This window comes from Chiloscyllium plagiosum, unplaced genomic scaffold, assembly GCF_037043375.1.
Source record: "Chiloscyllium plagiosum isolate Xiang-an unplaced genomic scaffold, Cpla_swu_hap1 HiC_scaffold_14, whole genome shotgun sequence".
NCBI lineage: Eukaryota > Metazoa > Chordata > Chondrichthyes > Orectolobiformes > Hemiscylliidae > Chiloscyllium > Chiloscyllium plagiosum.
The window spans coordinates 54,950,152-54,974,599 of record NW_028270152.1 but is presented as its reverse complement, the minus strand read 5'-3'; the positions used below and the strand labels follow the sequence as shown (position 1 = coordinate 54,974,599).

General features: G+C 40.8%; 1 protein-coding gene across 2 annotated transcripts in view; it reads right to left on the bottom strand.

The window, feature by feature from the left end:
• gxylt2 (glucoside xylosyltransferase 2) overlaps nucleotides 1-24,448 on the bottom strand; it is a 51,664-nt gene extending 27,216 nt beyond the window's left edge. The window contains exons 1-2 of one of the 2 annotated variants that reach the window (XM_087994455.1): nucleotides 23,837-24,448; nucleotides 5,838-6,030 (exon numbers count right to left, since the gene is read on the bottom strand). In XM_087994455.1, the coding sequence (XP_087850581.1) occupies nucleotides 5,838-6,030; nucleotides 23,837-24,093 (450 nt within the window). In that variant the 5' untranslated portion in view covers nucleotides 24,094-24,448. The remainder of the gene's footprint in view (nucleotides 1-5,837; nucleotides 6,031-23,836) is intronic. The other variant, XM_043708355.2, reaches the window with a different exon arrangement.

Genomic DNA, 24,448 nt, shown 5'->3' with positions numbered 1-24,448 from the left:
CTTTCGGAACTCTGCACAGAGGAAAATAAATTAGTGGGAACACTGCAACTGACCATGTGCACTACCCTTGCAATTTCAGAAACTCAACAACAATATTGTGCTTGAAGAATTTGGATTTCCTTCTACAGGATTTCTTGTCCTTAAAGTTTTTGCACAATAAACATTGACTATATCTACATTGTAAATCACAACCTATGAAATCTCTCCAGTTCACGTGTCTGGACATATAAATAAAACCATTCTGGAGTTTTCAGCTATTTATTGCTTGTGCCAACTTTTTAAAGCTGTTTGCCAACTTTTGGCACTGTCAATTTTCAAACTTATAAATCAGATGCAGGAGAAAGCATTGGTGAGTAATATGAAGGAATAGCCAAAGGGATTTTTAAAAACAGAGACAGCAAGAGAATAACTAGTGAAAGTGTAGGAACCTTTAAGGACCATAGAAGTGATCGTGGACCACCAAGATGTGGGCACAGTCTTTAATGAAGACTTGGCATCAGTCTTCACAATGGAAAAGGATAATGCAGGTACAGAGATCAGCATGGAAAACTATGAGATAGTAAAAGAAATTAACATGGAGGGAGAGACAGTATTAGCAGCTTCAGCATCCTTAAAAATGGTTAAACTCACAGGCATATACAAGGTGTACTCCAGGCTGTTGAGGGATTCTAGCAGTAATTTTTAGATCCTCTGTAGCCACAGGTGAGGTGCCAGAGGACTGCAGAACTGCTAACATTGTCCCATCATTTGAAAAAGGGAGGGAGAGATATATCAGAAAACTATAGGCCAGTCAGTCTAACCTTGGTGATGAGGGAAGTTATTAGAAAGAAGTCTAAGGGACAGAATATATATCTGCATTTAGAGAGGTAGGGACTAAGCAGGAATAATCGGTATGGGTTTGTTAAGGGAGGGGTGGTGATGGGTGGAGGGAACTTACAAGGTAACTGAGTGAGAATGTCATGCTAGATCCCTTTGGTGCTACCTCAGTTTTAGACAGCCTGTAGGATGAGGTGGGGAGAGCGTACTGACTGGTTTCATCTCTGAGCAGCTTGAGGTTTGCCTGGCTGAGTGCACAAGCTTTAAGAGGTCTCTGTCTCCCTGTATTTTCTATGTTTTTACAATGAATTTAGGAGGTGTGTTGATGTCTTTTACACAGATATTTTTGAGGCAAGTTGATGTCTCGAAGCTTTGCTTGGTCAGGGATTATTGCAGTTCTGTGTACCTCTTGATTATCCAGAATATTTGATCAACCAACCCACTCCTGGTCCCATAGGTACCAGTTAATAAAAGGTGTCTGTATTCACTCGTATTGCCCTAGTCTCCAGGGCTGTGGGCCAAGAGCTGGAAAATGGGATTAATGCAGCCATTCTGTAAGTATGATGACCAGTACTGCATATAGTATTCTGGATGCGGTCGCACCAATATACTGTACAACTAAAGCATTACCTCCTTACTCTTTCATTCAATTCCCCTCACAATAAAATAAAACATTCTCCCTTTACAGTAAAACAGATCATTCTCTTAACTGTCCTAATTACCTCCTGTAGCTTCTGCAATTCGTGCACGAGGACACCTGGGTCTTTTTGTGTCTCAGAACTCCGCAGCCTCTTGTCATTTAGATAATTTTTTTTAAAGGTAATACTCTTTTTGCCAAAACGATCAATTTCACACTTTCCCATATTGTATTCAATTTACTAAATATCAAATGCGATCAAGACAAATCGCACAAATTTCTTAGCTAATTCGGTCCCCCGCCCACACCACTGACTTCAGTGTTAATGACATAGAAGGTCATTACATTTCAGGGAACTTCACAAAGGATTATAATTCTCAACTTTGCTGATCTAGCCTTGAAATTCCCTCTCAAGAACCACACCATCATGGATTGTCTCAACGACTGCTCTATTCTGATTGATCAGTCTCTTTCTTAGGCCTTCCTTCATCGGACTCTGAAACTACCCTTGATACTCACTCACAACATCTTAAAGGGAAAAAAAAGTTAAAAAGCAATTAGTACTTGGAAATAAACATACTGGTTGCACTGGAGATCCATTTAAGGAGAGAAGACAAGTCAGATAAGTAAGTGCCACTCGCACATTTTATTGGCTTTTTCTTCTGGGACAGTTCGTTGCTGACAGCTACCATCACTGGGCTAGTCCTGCTCCTGGGACTTTTAGATTAGATTAGATTACATTACATTACAGTGTGGAAACAGGCCCTTCGGCCCAACAAGTCCACACCAACCCGCCGAAGCGCAACCTACCCATACCCCTACATTTACCCTTTACCTAACGCTAGGGGCAACTTAGCATGGCCAATTCACCTGATCTGCACATCTTTGGACTGTGGGAGGAAACCGGAGCACCCGGAGGAAACCCACGCAGACACGGGGAGAACGTGCAAACTCCACACAGTCAGTCGCCTGAGGCGGGAGTTGAACCCGGGTCTCTGGCGCTGTGCTAACTACTGTGCCACCGTGCCGCTCACCGTGCCTCCCAAGCTCTAATCTTGTTCAGTTGTATCAAATAAAAACTGTCTGCAAGCTTTTCAATACTCACTCTCATCAGCATTCAAATGTTAATATTCATTAGCTTCTTCCAAGCCCCTTATGACTTTCTCAGTACAACTTCAGCAACCTTCCCACTGTCTCAACTTCCCTAGGGCTCCTACGGAGTATTGCTGCCTAATACTTCCAAGAACTTTTCTCCAAGTTCTAACCAGACAGAACCTTCCAACTGCTCTTGATTCCTCACTAAGCCCCTACACAGAATCTGTGTAGTTTTGTTGTCCACCCAGCTGTACAGTTTACTGCAGCACTCCCAGCATGGGTTCTGTTCTATTTCTCACACTGTCTCTCACTGCCCGTTATCTTTGAACTTCTTTTCAGTCACCCTCTAAGTTCCTGAGCGACCGATCAAAATCCTTGCACTAAACCACTTCCTGTTGCTGGGCAGAATTGAATATTGTCACTATTTGCTTCAATCATTCCTGTGGTAAAATGTTCCTTAGTCTTAACATGCCTGAGTGCAGACATTTCTTGAATTCCTTACCAGATTTCTTGCTGACTCTCTTATATTGAAAGTCTCTAGCATACTCTTTCCCACAAGCAGAAACAAAATCTCTTTTAAGTGTTTGGGTTATCTATTTTACTTCATGCAACCACCATGTAAATGCCAACTGTTTTCATTTACTCAAAAAAGCACCCTCTCCAACCACAGATAAGCACCTCACCTTCATAAGGGCAATTGCAACTGATGTGTCAAGTGACTTGAATAGAGGCTTCTGCTGTCACACAAACATAAAATGTCAAACGTCAAACATCTCCTGAACAACAGTGACACTATCATTTCTGCATATCAATTGCCATCTAAGGCTTTCCAGATTAGATCAAATGCTGAAGGGAAAACTGCAATACATTGTGGTCAGTTTGTCCTGGAGATCAACCCCATTTTGAATTGAATTAAGACTCTCACAAACTAATTTCAATTCAATCCTTCAGAGGAAACAGAGCGAGGTGACCACCAACCCATCGGGCTGTAAGAAAGTAAGATCCATGTTCCAGCCAGTTCTCATCCTTTTTCAGCATTTAATATTTCCAAAAAGTGTTCAACACTCTGATCATGTGGTGACATGTCATTTTATTTCAATATAGTTCTGAATTAGAAAACAATTCACACCATGCTTCATTTGGATCAATCCTGATTGAATAATTCAGGTCATCAGTCCTGCAGGCACTTTAATAATAAATATTTAGAATTTTCAAAATTATGAACTGTTTCAGAAGTTGGAAACAACATTAAAACATTCATACTAACATTATATATTGGCTAAATATTCCTCCCACTGGGCAACATTAATCCTGGATGTGTATGTAAGTTAGTTCATTTTATAGTGGTATTTAATATTTTAGCATGTCAAATAATGAATGAACCGCAATAATGTTGTTGAAACCCTCATCCATGCCTTTGTTACCTCTACATTGACTATTCTAATACCTCGTGGGTCTTCCACATTCTGCCCATCATTAAATTAATGTCATTCAAAAGTCTGGTGCCCATGTCTTAACTTGCACCAAACTTTGTTCATCCATCACTCCTCTATTGCTTGCCAACTTGCACTGGTATCCAGTAAAGCAATACCTCCATTTTCAAATTCTTATCCTCATTTTCAAATTCTCAGATGGCCTCATTCCTCTTTGTCTCTGAAAGCTCCTGCAACCACACAATTCTCTGAAATATTTTGGCTCCACTAATTCTGGCCTAAGTTGCTTTTATTAAGTGATGTAAGAACTTACTGTTTATGGTGGGCCAGATTTCGTTCAAAAGCAATAAGGTCAATGACCCTCTGTTTATGCACAAATTAGGCAGCAATATCAGACACGCGCAGATATGTAGTTACATGCAAAAATATGGAATGATTGATTCACACAGAAGGTTGTGGTTTCAATCTGGAAACCTGAATACAAATTCTTTGCTGATGCTTCAGTATAGAGGGAGCACCGCAATGTCACAAGTTCAATCGTTTGATAATATATTAAACCATTAGCCCTTTTGCCCTGGATGCAAAGGTTTCCCTGACTGTTTTTGAAAGAAATGCAGGAACGTTTCTCCACCCATGTCCTGTGCAATATTTCCTCAACCAACATTAATACATAGATTATCTGGGTGTTACTACTGTTGTTGTAGGAGCTTGTTGTTTGTAAATTTCAGCCATTGCACATTACAACTCACGTGGCACAGTGGTTAGCACTGCTACCTCACAGCGCCAGGTTCGATTCCAGCCTCGGGCAATTGTTTGCGTGGTGTTTGCACGTTCTCCCCGTGTCTGAGTGGGTTTCCTCCGGGTGCTCCGGTTTCCTCCCACAATCCAAAGATGTACAGGTCAGGTGAATTGGCCATGCTAAATTGGCCATAGTGTTACGTGCATTAGTCAGAGGGAAATGGGTCTGGGAGGGTCAGTGCGGACTTATTGGGCCGAAGGGCGGTTTCCACATTGTAGGTAATCTCAACTGTAGTTACAGTTCAAAAGTAAGTTAATTCTAATATAGTTCTTTCGGGCTGGAAATCACGCTGTAAGTGTTGCTCTATCTGGCTGAGATCAGTTATCCTAACACTGCCAGGGAATATTACAAAAAAATTACATACGGATGCTGGAAATTTGAAACAAAAACAGAATTTGGTGGAGAATGTTCTGGACTCGAAACGTTAACTCTGCTTTCTCTCCACAGATGCTACCATATCTGCTGAACTTCTCCAGCAATTTCTGTTCTTATTTCAAACCAGGGATTAAATGGGGACTTTCCTGTTGTAAATGTCACAGTAGCACAGTGTAAGCACTTGAAGTTACACAAAGTAATAATTGAGTGAATGTCTGTTTATTCACACTGATCAACTTCCATCTGTTGAACACTCTGAAGCTGCATTATACAAACATCAATTAGTTACCAAGGTGCTTTTAAAAATATGGAGAACAATAGATTTTGATTCAGAAATACACTTTGCTGTATAATTAACTATAACAGCAGCAATAAACTGGCCAAAGCATTGAATTGTACTTCTGGTAAAGGAAACATCTGAACTACAAGAGGCCATTCATGTGGGATGCATCAATACATAAGTCATTAAACTATTAAATTAATTCAAATGAAATTCAGAGACACAAGCGCAGAGTCAGAAAATGTAAAGACAGTATGTGGGAGGATAGAAAGCAACCTAGATGCAAAATAAAACAATGCTGGCATAAATTTTCTGACATAAACAGTTGCACTATTTAGCAGACATAATATATATAAACACAGCACTTTAACACCACAAACATCTTTCATTTGAAATACTTACACTAGTTTCAAATTTCGGTTGCAGAGCATCTTCAGCAAAAATATGGAATTTTATCTTATTTAAGGTGAAGAGAAGAACTGATTTTAACATGGTCATTGTTTCTTCAAGCCGGTCCCCACAAGCTACCACTGCTAAATGCATCCACTGTTCTCCCTGCCATGTATGGAGGCGAAAGACTGGTTCATTAGGAATTCTGAAGGGAAAGAAAATATTGGAGAATATTGATCAATCAAAATCTAGCATTACTGCTTTCAAAGTGTACAGTTCAGGCTTCTTCTTTCTTTCCTGACTTAGAACATAGAACAGTACAGTACAGACCCTTGATGTTGTGCCAACCTTTTCTCCAACTCGAAGATCACACTAACCTACATACACTTCATTTTACAATCATCCATATACCTATCCAAGAGTTGCTTAAATGTCCCTAATTCATCTGACTCTACTACCACCGCTGGCAGGGCATTCCACGCACCCACAACTCTCGGTGTAAAGAATCTACCTCTGACATCTCCCCTAGACCTTCCTCCAATTACCTTAAGATTATGCCCCCTCCTGATATACATTTCCACCATGGGAAAAAGTCTCTGGTTATCCACTCTATTTATGCCTCTCATCATCTTGTACACCTTTATCAAGTCACCTCTCATCCTTCCTCACTCCAATGAGAATAGCCCTAGCTCCCTCAACCTTTCATCATAAGACATGCCCTCCAGTCCAGGCAGCATCCTAGTAAATCTCCTCTGCATCCTCTCTAAAGCTTCCATATCCTTCCAATAATGAGGCGACCAGAACTGAACACAGTTCTCTCACTGCCACTGATGGCAGACATGTTAACATGTTCAAAAACTCTCCGACATTTCAGAGGGGGTGTATGTATGGACACTAATCCCAAACCACATCAGGTTTTTATGGATCTGTCAATATCAAAAATGGTCACATATTTTTCTACATCTGCTCTCCTTTGTTTTATTGAAAAATGAACAATTTTTTAATCTAAAACTTACAGTTAGACAGTTTTATCCACATAAATTGCCAACTAAACCGTTCAGAGAATCCTAGAATTTACAGCACAGGACAAGTCCATTTGTCTAATATGCAGCTTTAAAACAGCTCTTCAGTTTGACACATTTCCCTAACCTCCACCCTGGGCTGTGCATTTTTTTAACCTGTTACTATACAATTCCTTAGTGAAAGAGATGGAAGTGGTTGGGTCAGAGATACAGGTTTTTCATCAGTCAAAAGGGATAAGGGGCAAAAGTAAGCAATGTAGAGTTAGGTCACAGATCAACCTCATGGAGGAATAAATTTGAATGGCTAATTGGCCAATCCTGTTCCCATTTATGCTCTCACATAACCAATTCACGACTTACTCAGCAACAGGTCTGACAAAAAAATGAAAAGAATTATAATTGCCAAAGGAAAAGTTCTTCCAAGAAGTGTAATGGAGGCAAAAAACTCCACGGTCATTCAGGAAGCAGTGATGGGAAACAGGACGCTACTACAGGTGACTGGCCAAATGTTGTCCTTACTCATAAACTGTTAATTGTTAACCTGATCAAAAGATAAGGATCAGGTGAAAAAGTTATGGAATTGGTAGATGAGAGTACACAGAAGTACAGTATGTGAGTAAAAGAAAATCTACCATGAGTTGATGTGAACTAGAAGTTATCCACAGATAACAGAAAAAAGTGAGGACTGCAGATGCTGGAGATCAGAACTGAAAGTGTGTTGCTGGAAAAGCGCAGCAGGTCAGGCAGCATCCAAGGAGCAGGAGAATCGACGTTTCGGGCATGAGCCTGAACAGGATGCAATGCCAATGTGTCCTCTCATTTGCCATCCATAAACTTCCTTTCATATTGCTTTATTTTGTTTTAAAGACAATACTGCTGCCTGCATGATAAAATACTAGTCTGGAATATTTAAGGCTCCAAGTGCCTCAGGCTTCTTGCTCTTTATCTCAAAATAAGGTTCTGTAGCACTTAATTTACTGTAAAACTCCTTTCTTTACATCTGCATATAATGGATTATCAAATATAGCTCTCGAGTGTAGGGACTGAGACCTGTCTCTTCACCTACACATTCTAAACTGGTGTCTTGTCTCTTATTGGTGGCAGAATCACATCATCAGTTATACTGCCATGGTTTACGTGACTCTCATTCTGTCACACTCTGCCAAAGTTTCTCTTTAGAAGTAAACAACTGGATTAATAGGTAAAAATTATTTATTTGTGTTGGCTTTGTAATTATTTGCAGTGAGCTGTCAGACAATATGTGGTTGTTTGACTTTGGATTCCTTATAGATACTTGAACAAGCTAAGAATAGAGAGCTGCAGACCATGAGCAAGCAGATGGGACTGGTTAAGAATAGCATCATGATCGGCACAAACATGTTAGGCTGAAGGTAAAAACAAGGACTGCAGATGCTGGAAACCAGAGTGTGAATTAGAGTGGTGCTGGAAAAGCACAGCAGGTCAGGCAGCATCCGAGGAGCAGGAAAATCGATGTTTCGGGCAAAAGCCCTTCATCTATGTTAGGCTGAAGGGCCTGTTCCTGGGCTGTACTGTTCCATATTAGTAACGACAAAACTGAACTAGCTGAACTAGCAGGCAAAGAACACAGTCTTAGAACCTGGATCAGTGCTAAGAATACATTCAAACTGAAACTGAATCTGAAATCCTTCCAATTAAAGAATAAAACCGGAAATATTTTCCAAGTCTGGAGAGAATATTAGAAAATAAATTCAAAGCCAAAGAGAAATGCTTCCACACAGAAAATCTCTGCGCACACCTGAGGATGTTAGCAGAGGAATTCAACTGGTGATTCCAAGAATTCGATGTGATGGAACTTTTTGGCATGTTTGTTTCAAATCCGTTTCTTGAAGTATACATTCGTGGGCTGGTTATCAAATTCCATCAGGTCTTTGATTTACAAAGCAGCAGAGTTCATATGGAGTAAATTACTAATTGAAATGATACTGAGCTGAAAGTCAGATCAAGGGATCGTGATTTTAAAGGATTCAAACAGTGTAAACGACCACTTCTAGCATCTAGTGGTTGAAAGTGAAAGTTTACTTTGACTCCACATACCTCCATGAAACAGTCTTCTTCCAAATGAAGAAAATCAAATCCAAGTATTAAACCCACCTCACCTACACATTTGGTGACTTGTATATGACAAGCATTTCAAAACACAACTCAGGACTTCAACGCACTGGCAGATAATGTACAGTCACAGATGCCTCCATGAGACTTAGTGAATAGTGGACAAATTGAATAATATCATATATTTTAATTTATACTATATAAATTTAAAATCAACTTTTTATTCTACATTTTCCAGGCGTGCACTTTTTCACTGCACTTAGGATACCTAGATATCCCCTTTAGAGATTCTGTAGGATTTAGCTTTGCATTTACTTTGGTATAACCATTGTACAGTCATACACCAATAATTCATTTCCTATCGACCAGTATTACTTCTGCTTATGATACCTTTTCACGAATAGATCTGCTAGACTATCTTTTAATGATTCTTGGAAACAATTTTCTGACCTTTGTGCACGCTTTATCAGATCTTATGAGCTGCACAAATTTCTCTGAAATTTCCCTCAGTTGCTGGTAATTGATATTGATATTGCCAGAGAACAAGATTTTACTTCTTCTACTAGAATAAGATCTTCTTTTCCACCTCAGTCCACTGTTGAACCTAACTGCGTATCTACTGTTACTTGCACCCTACCTGAAACAGTGTCTATGATATTCTTATCATAAAGGACAAAATATATTTCAAATATAAACTGGAAAACAGAAGTTTGGATTGCTGTGTTGTAGAAAATGAACCAGTTTTTTAAAAAGTATAACTTGAAGGATAAGTGGAACTGTGTGGAGTTCATTCATTGGTTACAACAGGAAAGGTTGGATTTGAAACTTTATTGAAACTAATTGGCGCAAGGTACTTTTGGTTGAACACAAATGCCCAGCAAAAGCTTTTGGTGCAGATTTAAACTCTGGTTTGTCACATAACTGACAAAAGGGAATAGCAGTACTCAGGGTTGCGAAAGTGTACAGCAAAGACTGATCATTCTCTCCTTCTCTCTCGGAGTTTCTCTCTCTGTCTCTCTCTCACCCTTGGAATGGAAGAAAGCCAGCATTAAATGATGCTGAAAAGAAACAGTTCAAAATCAAAAAAGATCTAGGTCCAACTGATCAGCTACAAAATTGAGGATCACCTCAATTGAGAACACCATGATATAATTGCCAAAACCCAAAATAGAATTGTTCAAAACTCATGTCATTCACTCATCTTATGTTTTAGACTCCAGTTGTAAAGACTTTGTTCCTCTTTCACTATATTTTCCCCCTACAATATTTCTGCTAAATTGTTTGTCTTGTCTGTCTTATCTGTCCTATTTATGAATGAATATGTGATAACTGGATAAAAAAAGGTATAATTTTTATTAACGTATTAGTTGTTAATAATCTATTTTGCCACTTTTTAAAAGAAAAGCTTGTTATAATAAATAACGTCGTTGCTTTTTTGATAATTGATGAAACCTGATATGAACATGTTTTTATTTGAGATAGGGATCACAGTGAGGCAAATTAACCACCCTTGTGATAATATTCACATTTAAACTTGTGGCAAGTTAGACTTGTGGAACAGGGGGACTGGTTTTCTACATACTCTTCTTTCAGAGTTGTGATAGTATTTAATTGGCTAAAGTCTGCATTTTCATATGGGTAGACACATTTGAGATTTCTAGTCATTGCAAGAGTTGTGCTAAAGGCTTGTGATCCAACTCAATCTGAAGTTTTAGTCCCATAAGATATTCTGTCAACCTTTCACACTCTCATTAATTGTTAACACTCCCTTCTCTATGGCTGTCAAACTCCACTAGCCTCTGTCAAAACACTTGACATAAAACAAATTTTGTTTTAGAGTTCTGTCTGTTTGTGCTTGAATAAGGACTGCTGCTAATGCTGTATTGGTGAGGCATCTGCAGCTACAATGGCGAATTCGCCTGAATTGTGTTAAACAAAAGCATCAAGAGAAAATAACTTCTTTTTACTCTTTTCAAAAGCTAGTCTGTTTCTGACTCCTTATGGGTTGTGTGAGACTGGCGAAGTTGCGAATTTACATTCCTACTTGATTCATTATGTTTAAGAAAAGCCACACATAATTTATATACTGCGGCACCAGAAAAACACTGATGACACTTACCTTCCTTGGAACAATTGTGATGTTTTGTTCTTAGATAATCTTTCCTAGAACTGTAACTGTCATTCAAGAGAATTGGCATTTCTCATTTAGTGTGAAGTCTGCATTCTGTCATAACTTAAACACATCCCTGACCCTATGTTAATGCTTCCTCTTCATGTCATCATGCACTCGGATGTCATCCATTTGGCGAGTGGTTCTTTCTTTCTTTTCTAGGATACTTTTGGGAATAATCTCTGGTGCAGAGGAGATCCCAAACGGTAGATACGGCAAAACTGCCCCAATGGTGTAACAAATGTCCTCAGCAATCTTGACAATTTTTCTAATGGCATTCAGTTTTCTGCAAAACTTACTTGTTGCCAAACTATCATTGGTGAATTAAATAGGATGAATTTCCCTTCTTACTCCTTTATTGAACAAAGTGAGATCCACACACAATCTTATCTCTCCACTGTCTTGGGAATAATTATTAGTCCCGAGCACTACGGTGTAGGTCCTGTCACTGGAGATATGACCCACCCCCACCCCACCTTTCGAACAGGTTGTTAAACTGAGATTTTACTTTTCCAACAAAGAATTAAGAACTTTAAGGGGAGTGTACAAGCAGATGGACTGAGCATCTTATTGCAGCATCATGATGCTCTGCCTTCTGGTGGCCTGAATCTTTGAATACCTATGGAATGCTCTCCCACCTTCATTCTGAAGAACTGTATCCACTCTCTGTAATAGACCTCAAAGAATTTATGTTAAACAATGGGGTATTCTGATTCCTTCATATATAGAATGTTTGTTGACATTTAGCCCTCTGTTGCAATATTTCATTGTGAATTTCTCATGCATTGGAAAATCACTTCCTCCTGCACTTTGGCATTTTATGCTTGTTCGTCTGATTCTCACAGAATTCAACCACGACAGGTTGTCTACCAGCATTGAAACAGCACCTGTGTCAAGTCTGTATTCTGTTTCAAAGGATTGCTCCTTTACGTTGCTGGTCTAGAATCTTTTGAATTCCCTACGAATGTCGTCCTCAGCTCTTGTTCAGTACTTTTAAATGCTTGAACTTTTTCCATTTCCTTTTCTGTGGAAATTATGTTTTTTGCAGGTGATGAAGGGGCCGTTAATTTACAACAATCATTAATTTCCCAACTGGCCAAATTTATTACATTCAGCTCCCAATTCTGGAGGTTTGTAATGTTCGTAAGTTTCTTTGGGGCCACATGGTTTACTATGTTTATCCTTACTCTTTTGCCATTTATGCTGGCTTTCAGGATAGTGACAATTCCCCTATGTATCCAACCGTGTCAGAAGAATTCTCAATGTTTCCTTACAGTAATGACTGATTTTGGGTCCTGATGTCTGCTGGCAAAATGAATTGGATCAACTGTTCCAATGTTAAATCTTTCACGGATTGAAGAAAGTCAGAGAGTCTGTAATCATTACAAGGGATGAGGATTTATCTATACAGTTTCTAATTACTTCATTCTTCAAAGCTCTACACTAGCAATATCCTGGTAGTCAAGAAAATCCATCAAAAAGGCTCCTAATGATTCTCCCAGATGCTGACTTTCCAATCAATAAATCTCTTTTGGGGTCAAAGTATGCATCATATTCCAGAGTACCTTGTTTTGCACTTTGTCTTACCAGAACATGATTAGCTATTGGAGCTACATCATATAAAAATGTGCTGACTTGTTGACGCTGTTTCTTTGGGAGAAAATCTGAATTCATTCATCTGAAACTGCTGCTTCCAGAGCTGCCAGTTCTGACTTGCTGTGGGCCTTCTGTGTTATCAGATTAATGAGGTCAGCCAAGTCTGCTAGCGGTGCAGTAACTACGGATTATCGTGCCTGACTGATCTGCGTGAGCTCTTGGGCTTTTCCGTCGTGCTGCCAAAGTACTTGAATTCCACATCTTTACCTTCCAGACCTTGGTCAATTAGGGTTCCTTTTGACACCCTTCAGAATCTTCAGTTACAGGGCTACAGAAGAAGAAGTCCTCTGAGGCCTTTAACTTGCACGTAGAATCTTCCTTTTCTCCAGTTTTTTTTTTTCCCCAAAGTCAACTTCTTGTCCTCCATGCTTTTTTATTCAGCTGCTCCTACAAAAGTCTTTTGATGCTCTACACAGACGTAGGAGCTTCCATTTTCAGCTGAGTACCTTGAACTCGGTTTTAATTTCAGATTCTGACTGTGACGTTCTTTCTCCCTAGCTGCCAAAATGCTTTGTCTTGTGCTTTAAACCAATACAGTTACCTGAACATTGAGAAACAGTCTGGAGTATCTCAGGTAATGCATGTTTGCACATGCACTGTCCCTGAGATTGTTCGCTCGTTATCACTACGTAAAGCTCTTCAACTTATTATTTACTCTCACAGTCCTTTAATTACACAGGGGTTGTCAAATATACCTCTCAAGTGCAACATCTAAGACTCCCTCCTCACAAGCTCATTCAAGACTAGTGTACACTGTCTTACTGATGGCACAGTCATGTGATCCTTCAGATCATCATGATTTACATGAATCTCAATGTTCCACAAATATCATGCAATGACTGTAAGTGCCAGGAAGCAAGAGATCAGCAAGATTGAAAAGTTAATTGGATGTGCATTCTCACTGAATGTGGGAATATTAAACCGAAGGCAGAAATAAATCAGGTACAAGTGGCTTGCACTTATCAACAATCATTGAAATATTAAAACTTTCGGGGATGTTTCTGATATGCCAGGGCACCTTTTAAAGGCAATAAATTCAGAGTGAAATCATGGAGAAAGATGTTGTGATAATTAGTGACTCATTTAAAATACCCAAATCGTTGCTGGTTAATGGAATAGGAAAAAGCCAGAAAGAGAGCTCAATTATCAACAAGTGTTAATTAATTATAGATCATCACTTTCTACAGCAAACAGGATGGTAAAGAATATCAATGAAAATCCTATAAAGAGCAACTTGCAAGTTTCTGAGAGATACCTTGCTGGCTTGCTATGACTATGAGGAGTAAAGGGCCACCTTTACAGGAAATTCAGAGAACCTTTCTGAGTGTGTTTACGAAACTGGTCACAGGCTCTTTTATGCTACTCCAAAGAAATGTCCTGGTCGGGGAATAAAATAGAGTCATAGAGAGGTACAGCGTGGAAACAGACCCTTCGGTCTAACCCGTTCATGTTGACCAGGTATCCTCAACTAATCTAGTCACATTTGCCAGCACTTGGCCCACATTCCTTTAAACCCTTCCTATTCATATACCCATCCAGATGGATTTTAAATGTTGTAATTGTACCAGCCTCAACCATTTCCTCCGGCAACTCATTCCATACACAAACCACCCTCTGCGTGAAAAAAGTGCACCAGTTTTCACCGATTCAATACATGACCATAATGGACTTAGCTGAAAATGTGTTGCTGGAAAAGCGCAGCAGGTCAGGCAGCCCTTCTTCAGGAATGAGCTGAAGAAGGGCTCATGCCCGAAACGTCGATTCTCCTGCTCCTTGGATGCTGCCTGACCTGCTGTGTTTTCCAGCGACACATTTTCAGCTCTGATCTCCAGCATCTGCAGTCCTCACTTTTTCCATAATGGACTTAATCAGCTAATTGGCATCTTCTCATTTTTTTCATTATGCAGTCCTGATGGGTGAGAATTAGTTCAATCAAAATTCGGTTATTAGATACAATTTCAGGAATTCATGCGTTTATTTTTTTCATATTGAAGTTGTTACAATAAACCAGGTAGTGTGTCAGACATCCTTGGGAAACTGCAATAGGCCAGGTTTTCACCAGCCTTATAGCAACAGGAGACGGCAGGATGGTTCGTAAAATTATTTACACTCTATTGGGTCCAGGCTGGACTTAGTCCTGAACGTTACATTCCTGCCTGCACATTTTACAAGATGCAGACAATGGGACAGATCAATAAAGGACATATTGGTGGAGAAGAGATCATAAGTTCAAGAATTGCCACTTAGTTAGAATTTTATATTTTTTCTGATTTTACTTGATTTTATTTAGAACATATATTTAGTGGTTGGGCAAAGCCAACAAGAAAGGCTGATCATGTTTAACAAAGCTATTGGAGTTTTTTTTTTGGGGGGGGCACACAGTTTAAAGTAGAATACATAAGGGAGAAGCAGTGGATGCTTTTAGATTTTAGGAAGTCTTTTGATAAGGTTCCTCATAAGAGGTTAGTGTGCAAAGTTAAAGTACATTGGATTGTAGGTAATTTATTGAGATAGATTGAGAATTGGTTGACAGACAGGAAACAAATAAATGGGTCTTTTTCCAAGTGGCAGGCAGTGCCTCATGGGGTACTGTGAGGATCAGTGCTTGGGTCCCAGCTATTCCCAACATATAAAAGTTCCTGGATGAGGGAATCAAATTCAACATTTCCAAGGATGCTGATGATAAATCTGGGTGGGATTGTGAATTGTGCACAGGGTACAACAAGGCTTCAAGATAATTTAGACAAGATGAGTGTGTGGGTAAACATATATCAGATGAAATATAACATGGCTAAATGTTAAGTTAAATACTTTTATGTGAAAATCAGAAGAGTATTATTGAGACCAGTGAGCCTTACATGTGTTGTAGGAAAAGCTTTGGAAAGGATTAAAAGAGATAGAATTTATAATCATCTAGCAAGCAACAATTTGATTGCAGATAGTCAACATGGATTTGTCAAGGGCAGGTCATGTCTCACAAACCTCATTGAGTTTTTTTGAGAAGGTGACCAGCATGTGGCTGAAAGTAGGGCAGTTGACATGGTGTACATGGTGTAAAGCCTTTGATAAGGTTCCACGTGGTAGGCTGTTGGAGAAAATGCAGAGGAATGGGATTAAGGGTGATTTAGCAATTTGGATTAGAAACTGGCTTTCTGTAAGAAGGCAGCGAGTGGTGGCTGATGGAAAATATTCAGCTTGGAGTCCGGTTACTGGTGGTGTGCCACAAGGATCTGTCTTGGGACCACTGCTGTTTGTCATTTTTATAAATGACTTAGACGCAGGCATAAGAGGATGCGTTAGTAAGTTTGCAGATGACACTAAAGTCGGCGGAGTAGCAAACAGTGTGGATAAATGTTACAGGTTTCAGGGGGGCTTGGATAAACTGCAGTATTGGGCTGAAAGGTGGCAAATGGAGTTCAATGCAGCTAAATGTGAGGTGATTGATTTTGGGAAGAATAACAGAAAGGCAGAGTACTGGGTGAATAGAAAGATTCTTGGAAGTGTGGATGTGCAAGGGAATCTTGGAATCCATGTACATAGATCCCTGAAAGTTGCCATGCAGGTTGATATTGCTATTAAGAAGGTTTGCAGTGTGTTAGGTTTTATTGGCAGAGGGATTGCATTCCAGAGCTGTAATGTCATGCTGCAACTATACAAAATGCTAGTGCAGCCGCACTTGGAATACTGTGTACAGTTCTGGTCGCCTCATTACAGGAAGGATGTGGAAGCATTGGAAAAGGTGCAGAGGAGATTTAACAGGATGTTGCCTGGTCTGGAGGGAAGGCCTTAGGAGGAAAGGCTGAGAGACTTGGGTCTGTTCTCATTGGAAAGAAGAAGGCTAAGAGGGGATTTGATAGAGATATACAAGATGATCAGAGGATTAGACAGTGAAAGCCTTTTTCTGAGGATGATGACGACGACATCAGCTTGTACGAGGAAACATAACTACAAATTGAGGGGTGATAGATTTAAGACAGATGTCAGAGGCAGAGGCAGGTACTTGACTCAGAAATTCCAATGTAGTTAGGATTAGAGTGGTGCTGGAAAAGCACAGCAGGTCAGGCAGCAACTGAGGAGCAGGAAAATCGACGTTTCGGCAAAAGCCCTTCATCAGGAATAGAGGCAGGGTGCCTGCAGAGTCAATTCCTGATGAAGGGCTTTTGCCCAAAACATCGACTTTCCTGCTCCTCGGATGTTGCCTGATCTGCTGTGCTTTTCCAGCACCACTCTAATCTAGACTCTGGTTTCCAGCATCGGCAGTCCTTGTTTTTCCCAAACCCAGCCACATTAGGGAGATTTAAACAATCCTTGGATAAGCACATGGATGATGATGGGATAGTGTAGGGGGATGGGCTTAGATTAGTTCACAGGTTGGTGCAATATCGAGGGCCGAAGCGCCTGTTCTGCGCTGTATTATTCTACGTTATATTTTCTATGTTCTATTATTCAAATGGTAATTTTAGTTTTGAATTGTGGATGTATAAAAGGATCCGGATGACTTTGTCTACCAGTCAATGAGTTCGTCAATTAAAGTAGATAGGCAGGTGCAGCAAGCAATTACAAAGGCAAATGGTGTGTTGACTGTCATTGCAAGGTGTTTTGAGTTCAGAAATAGGGTTATCTTATGGCAGTTATACAGGGTTTTGGTGAGACCACACCTGGAGTATTGCACAGAGTTTTGGACTCCTACCATAGTTGCTTTGGAGGGAGTTCAGCAGAGATTCACTAGGCTGATACTGGGTACAGCAGGACTGTGGTATGAAGAGAGATTCATTTCACTAGACTTGTATTCACTTGATTTTAGAAGGTTGAGAGAGGATCTGATTGAAACATTTAAAACTCAAACAGGCTGGATTGACCTAAAAGCAGGGAGGATAGTTTCCCTGATTGGTAAATCTCAAATCAGGGATATAGTTTCAGGAAATGGGTAGACCATTTAGGGCTGAGATGAGGAAACATTTCTTCACTCGAAGGACAATGAACCTGGATAAATCCTCTACCCCAGAAGGTCTATTAAAGAAACAGATTGATCATTTTTTGGAGTCTAAAGGCATCAAGTGGTCTGGGGAGAAAGCAAGGATATGGCACTGAGATGGAGGATCAGTCATGATCATATTGAGTGGCGAAGCAGGTTCAAGGAGTTAAGTGGTCCACTCCTGCTCCTCATTCTCTGTTCTAATGTTTCTGTGATTATCAAAGCATGACTCAATGGGCTGAAAGCTCCTATGGCTTATGGTCTTATCCATGGATATAGTATGCTCAGAAACTTGCTTATCTAATGGAACAGAAATCTGTGCAGTAGTTGACTTTTCCAGGAAACTGACAATCAAACTGTGAAACAAGTCTGAAGATTTTTGAAAATGCAAGACTATCAACTTTGGAGACACTGCAAGGATGTGTCCGGACTGAAGGGCTGCTAACAGCAGAGTGTCTCCCAGGTCCACATCATCTAAAAGGTTGGTAAAGTCAGGGCAAAGATTTTCAGATGCTAATCACAGTTGACACTTGGTTTTATTTGGCTCAGGAGACTCCCAGTCGGAAAATGAAAACGCCTTCGGGATGCTTTCAAAGTATCCCTGAGGGGCAGCACGGTGGCACAGTGGTTAGCACTGCTGCCTCACAGCGTCAGACGCCAATTCCCGCCTCAGGCAACTGTCTGTGTGAAGTTTGCACATTCTCCCTGTGGCTGCGTGGGTTTCCTCCAGGTGCCCCGGTTTCCTCCCACAGTCCAAAAAAAATGTGCAGATTAGGTGAATTGGCCATGCTAAATTGCCCGAAGTGTTAGGTGAAGGGGTAAACGTAGGGAAAGGGTCTGGGTAGGTTGCTCTTCGGAGGGTCGGTGTGGACAGAAGGGCCTGTTTCCACACTAAGTAATCTGTCGACACCTTGGAGTCCCTCCCTCGTTGCTCTCAACCAAAATGGAGGTGGTTCATTTGGGTAGAAAACAATAAAATTTCACTGGCAGCATGCAGAGGCAATAGAGAGAGCACAAATCTCCCAAACAACTCTCCTCCCCAACTCTCCAAGCATCATCAGCGCTGTGTGTATCACAGTCGAGAGATGGATTACGCATAGGACTTATGAGCCAGCTGAGAAATTGTTGAACTGGATGTGGAAGCAAGTCTTCGTCAATCTCGAGGACCTACCCAAGAACAAGGAGCTTCTAAATCCCACACGTCCAGTCATGCCTCCTTCACTTAAAGGCCTCCTCCTTCTTCCCCTATCTCCTAGAAACAGGCTGTCCCTGTTTTGTCTTATTACTGAAAGAGCACGGAGACAGAAGTGTTGCTGCATCACGGAACTACCTTTCCTCATACCCAACCCATTCTCAGTTGTCTCAATTACAGAAGACAACATGTCCAGCCTGTGTCTGCAGCCTCTCCGAATGCTGCAAGTGCACCTTATAAAGTTGGGGTTGTAAAGCGAACTAACACTTCTGCTACCCTGAGTTGGCTGCCTTCCCTAAATAAGATCACTGAGGAAATTCTCCATCAGCCTGTGTATGCCAAGAACCTAAGTTGCTGATTCCATCGAAAAATCTCAACTATTCATAGTCAGGTAGCCTAGGTTTGTCAATTGGGGATTATGCCAAAATTTTGAATGTCTTCAATGTATTTTAATCTTGCAAGCCATCTGTTGTACAGAAAGCCAAACTATTTTCTGCAAAATAATTTGCTGTTTTTAACTCCATTCACAATCTCAGACAGTCCCTAAGAGCTTTCTAGTCAATGAACTACTTTCGAAGTTCAGCCAACGTCATGATGTAAGAAACACAGTCGCCAATATCCACAAAACTCAAAACTTAGAATAAGGCAAACTGACCAGATCTTTTTGATTTTAGGTGTTGTTGAGTGATAAGTGTTGAGAAGGCCATCAGAATCATTTCAATAAAACAAATAACTTCAGATGCTGGATGTCTCAAAAAACAGAAAATTCTAGAGAAACTCAGCAGATCTGCAGCACCTGTAGAGTAAAAACAGAGTTAACCTTTCAAATCCAGTGACCCTTCATCAGAACTAGAATTATTTCACTGTTCCTCTTCAAGAAGCATCAAGGGATTATTTGTCGTAGCACAGCATCCAAAAGAGATGATCTCTGACATTGCAACACTTGTTTGATACTCTGAAGTGTTCGAGATTTCAGGCTGAAGTCCATGAAGGGTCATATAAGAACATGGTACATGGAATCCCTACAGTGTGGAAGCAGGCCATTCAACCCATCAAGTCCAGAGCAATCCTGTTAAGGGCATCCCACCCAGACTCACCTCGTCCCTGTAATCTTGTATTCACCATGGCTAATTCACCTAGCCTGCACACTCCTGTACACCATAGGCAATTTACCGTAGCTAATCCACCTAGCCTGCATATCTTTGGATGAGAGAGGAAACCAAAGCATCTGGAGGAAACCCACACAGACAAAGGGAGAACATGTAAACTCCCACACAAACAGCCACTGGAGGGTGGAATTGAGCCCAGGTCCCTGGCACTGTGAGGCAGCAGTGCTAACCACTGAACCACTCTGCTGCCCCAAAGAAAGAGTTCTGAAATATGTTAATGCTCATGTTACATTGAGCTCTACCCAATCAGATGCTGTCATTTTTTTTTTGGGTGACGATACTGGAGACCTGCATGAATATCCAAAGAAAGCAGATATATTTTGAGAGTTGCTAATTTTGCCTGATTAATAATGTAAACTATACCAATTGCTATCACACAATAAACAATCTTGTTATGTCAGACAAATACAACACAGAGGAACTTGAACCCATCACCTCTTAAAGAAGCAAAATTGCAAGCAATGATCCAGATCTGACACCATGCAAGCCCAGTTGATAATAAAAGCGTGAGTAAAGTTGTAAGTCTCCTGCTTTCATTCTGTCAGAGTGCCAAAATTAATTATATGCACTATTGCTTGCTTACTGAGAAATATCATCTTTGTTTTTCAGAGGATTTGGCTTCCATTTCAAAGTGAAACAGGATTGTATGTGGGCAGCAGTCCGAAAATATTCATTAGTACACTGTTTGCCTGCCAACTTCCATACGGCTGAGGAGAAGCATTCATGAAATGCTTGGAAAACATTCAGTTAAAACATTCTGAAAAGGACAGTGATATTTTAAATGTAATATATTTCAGAGCAGTTAAGTTTCTTTTTAAATTAACCACTGTAATACCTTTGCAATGCATTGTATAATTATGAGTTGTATGGCATATTGCTCACTTTATGTCAAATATAAAGATGTCTTTGTCCAATAATTAGAGTTAGAAGAGAACACAAATTATAATAAATGCATACATGCATGGAGTGGTGTAAAGGTAATATCATGAGAGTAGTAATCCAGAACCTCACACTAACGTTCTGGAATATGGGTTCCAAATCCACCATGCTCGAATTTGATAAATATCTGGTCTAACACCAAATGTATTGTCACTATCAATTGCCATATTAACCCATATAATTCATTAATATCCTTTAGGGAAGGAAATTTGTTATCCTGCAAGATCTAGCTTACATGTAACTCCAGATCCACACCAACGTGAAAGATTCTTAACTGGCCACTGGGCAATTAGGAATGGACAATAAATGCTGGCCTAGTCAACAATATGTGCATTATGAACAGTTTTTTAAAATGTCAACATTTTGCATGTATAAAGTCTAATAACCTGTCACAACCCTCCACCCCACTTCAACTTCCTTCTCTCGGTTCTCTTTGAGTACGTTCCTCCTTCCCATATTCCTTTTGCAGTGATTTCCGGGCTCACACAACTCTGTTAAAATGTTCATCTCAACTCCTCCTCTTACAGCCACATGGCACCTGTATCTCCCTCAAACCCCCACAATCCTCCTGGCATACTCCTCCTTCCCTCCCACAACTTCTTACAGTTTCGCACCTCTGCAGCCCAGAGCACACCCTACAACAAAAACCCCAAAGGGCCCAGCTCTCAGCTGAAGCCCCAGCACTGATACCATCCCTGAAATCAATAGGCAAGGAAAGCTTCCCCAGCAATTCTCCCCCCCCCCCCCCCATTTACTTTCCTAACTCATCTACCCATCATAGGTTGTTTATCCCATATGATTGCTGCTGTTAAGGTCACTCATGTGCCAGCAATGGAACAGATTATAAATGTAAGGGTGTTAGATTTAGAGTGGAAATTAAAAACAAATGTGAAACACAGCACGGCACCATCATTCTGTGAAGGCTGCCATTGAGTCATTGACTGAATGCAAGGTATATTCCACCAGACTGCAATTTCAAGGACAATGTGTGCTTTGGTTCACAATCCCACTCATTAGTCCAATGAGTCTGTTGAGTCATAACCTGCAATAGACCTTGAGAAACAGAATACTACTGATATTAGGTTAGTATTTTAGAAACAGGTAAATACTGATGAATGCAGTTTATTTGTCTGAGTATTTGCGACAGTGACAAAAAAAACTTCTACTTTTTCCAAACATTTTTAATACATTGACTTGAAATGAGATTTTGTTGTTTGCATTCTGAGAAATATTACCCATATTATGCAAATTATATGAATGAAGGAAATCACATTCTTCCCTCCAAATGAAAACCTTTCTGACATTTGATGGAGACTTTTATGTCCAACATGTTAGTTTGTACATGAAAGGTCAAGATTCTGGATTAGTGGTGCTGGAAGAGCACAGCAGTTCAGGCAGCATCAAGGGAGCAGCGAAATCGATGTTTCAGGCAAAAGCCCTTCATCAGGAATAAAGGCAGAGAGCCTGAAGCGTGGAGATAGAAGCTAGAGGAGGGTGGGGGTGGGGTGAAAGTAGCACAGAGTACAATAGATGAGTGGGGGAGGAGATGAAGGTGATAGGTCAGGGAGGAGAGGGTGGAGTGGATAGGTGGAAGAGGAGATAGGCAGGTAGGACAAGTCCGGACAAGTCATGGGGACAGTGCTGAGTTGGAAGTTTGGAACTAGGGTGAGGTGGGGGAAGGGGAAATGAGGAAACTGTTGAAGTCCACATTGATGCCCTGGGGTTGAAGTGTTCCGAGGCGGAAGATGAGGCGTTCTTCCTCCAGGCGTCTGGTGGTGAGGGAGCGGTGGTGAAGGAGGCCCAGGACCTCCATGTCCTCGGCAGAGTGGGAGGGGGAGTTGAAATGTACAAGAGTCAGTTTCATTTTCAGATTTGGATTTTATGTAATAGTGAACTAAACATTAAATCTTACAGACCTTTTGAAAGAAGTCAAGTCAGGAGGCTGGGTTCAAGCCCCGCCTACTCCAGAGGTGTGTAATAACATCTCTGAACAGGCTGGTTGGAAAAGATCTGAACAGAAATTGAAAAATGTCAAAGTGTTGCAGCACCACTAGTGAGCCGAGATTGTAAGTGCAATGGGACAATGTTTACATCAGCAGTTTTCATTCCAGATGTCGACATTGGTGTACAACAGGACAGTTGATAAGGATTGAAGATAAGAACACGCAGATGTTAGCCTATTTTAACACCTTATTTAAATCTAAGGTAACGGGGACAGTTTACTCTGTAAAATGTACAAAATGACAGCAAGTTGATGTTTCTTTGGGGGACGACATATATCTGAAGGAAAACACTTCTTGCAACAGCAAAAGGAGCTCAAAATACAAACATCCACAAATATAGGCCAGATAACTGTCTCAGTTTAAACTTCCTGCAGTTAAACACAGTGCTCTCTTTTAAACTGGCTATTCCCCTTTCCCAAAGTCTTTACAAATCACGAACAACCGCAAGGAACTATTATTTCAGATCTAAACAATCGAAAAGCGGGCGTTATTGTCACCCGTCCGCCAAATCCTGAATTTAAACATTCACTCTGAATGTTTGAACTTTGGCACCGGTACATCTGTCAGACCACAGGACGGTGGAGAATGCACGGAAACATTGCTGCCATTCTCCAAACACTAGCTACACAAATAATTGGAGACTATGAACCACTTCTTGTCAACTCCAAACCATTTGCAGGAACAGTCCACCGTTGCTTCAAAGTCAGATGAGCCACTGATGCCCCGTGCAAACGGGAGCTGGCGACTTCTGACAGTGCCAGGCAGTGCGTTTTCTCTTCCTCCCAGCTTCTTACCTGTCACTGGCTGGCTTTTTCCGCCTTTTTGTCAAGGGGCGAGGCTGCTGGTTTAAAACGGGCCGATGCAGCAAGCGAAAAGCGGTGGGCTGTCGAGTCACCAGGCGACCCCGAACGTGCTGGACGGCTTTCAGCGCTGGCCCTTGATCTCTCCGAGGCGGTGGCTCAGTCGCCGAGTTGCCCAGCAGCAGATAGAACAGTAGGCGGCCAGCAGCCAGACAAGCAGCGATTACAGCCAACTTATAGTGAAGTTTCATTGTGTCTGCTCCCCAGCTCCGCTCGCTTCAATCCACGTCATTTGCTGTGCACATTGTTGCCGTAAAGTTCTTCAAACTTTGTCGGAAATTAATTCCAGATTTCGCATTTTTTCCTTGGCCTCCTGGTTCGGTTTTATTGGTGCAGCGTGCACAGCGCCCCATTAAACGTAGCAAATCCTTCCCTCAGCATCCCGCAACGCTGTTGCACCCCATCATTAACAAAAGGAGAGCAAATTACATGTAATCCTTCGAAGGTTGTGGTCATTTTATCTTGTCTGGCAGCATTATGGGGACGGTGTTGTTTCACGTTGTCTGAAGTATATTGCAAATTGGGAGTTACAGATGCATTCAGTAT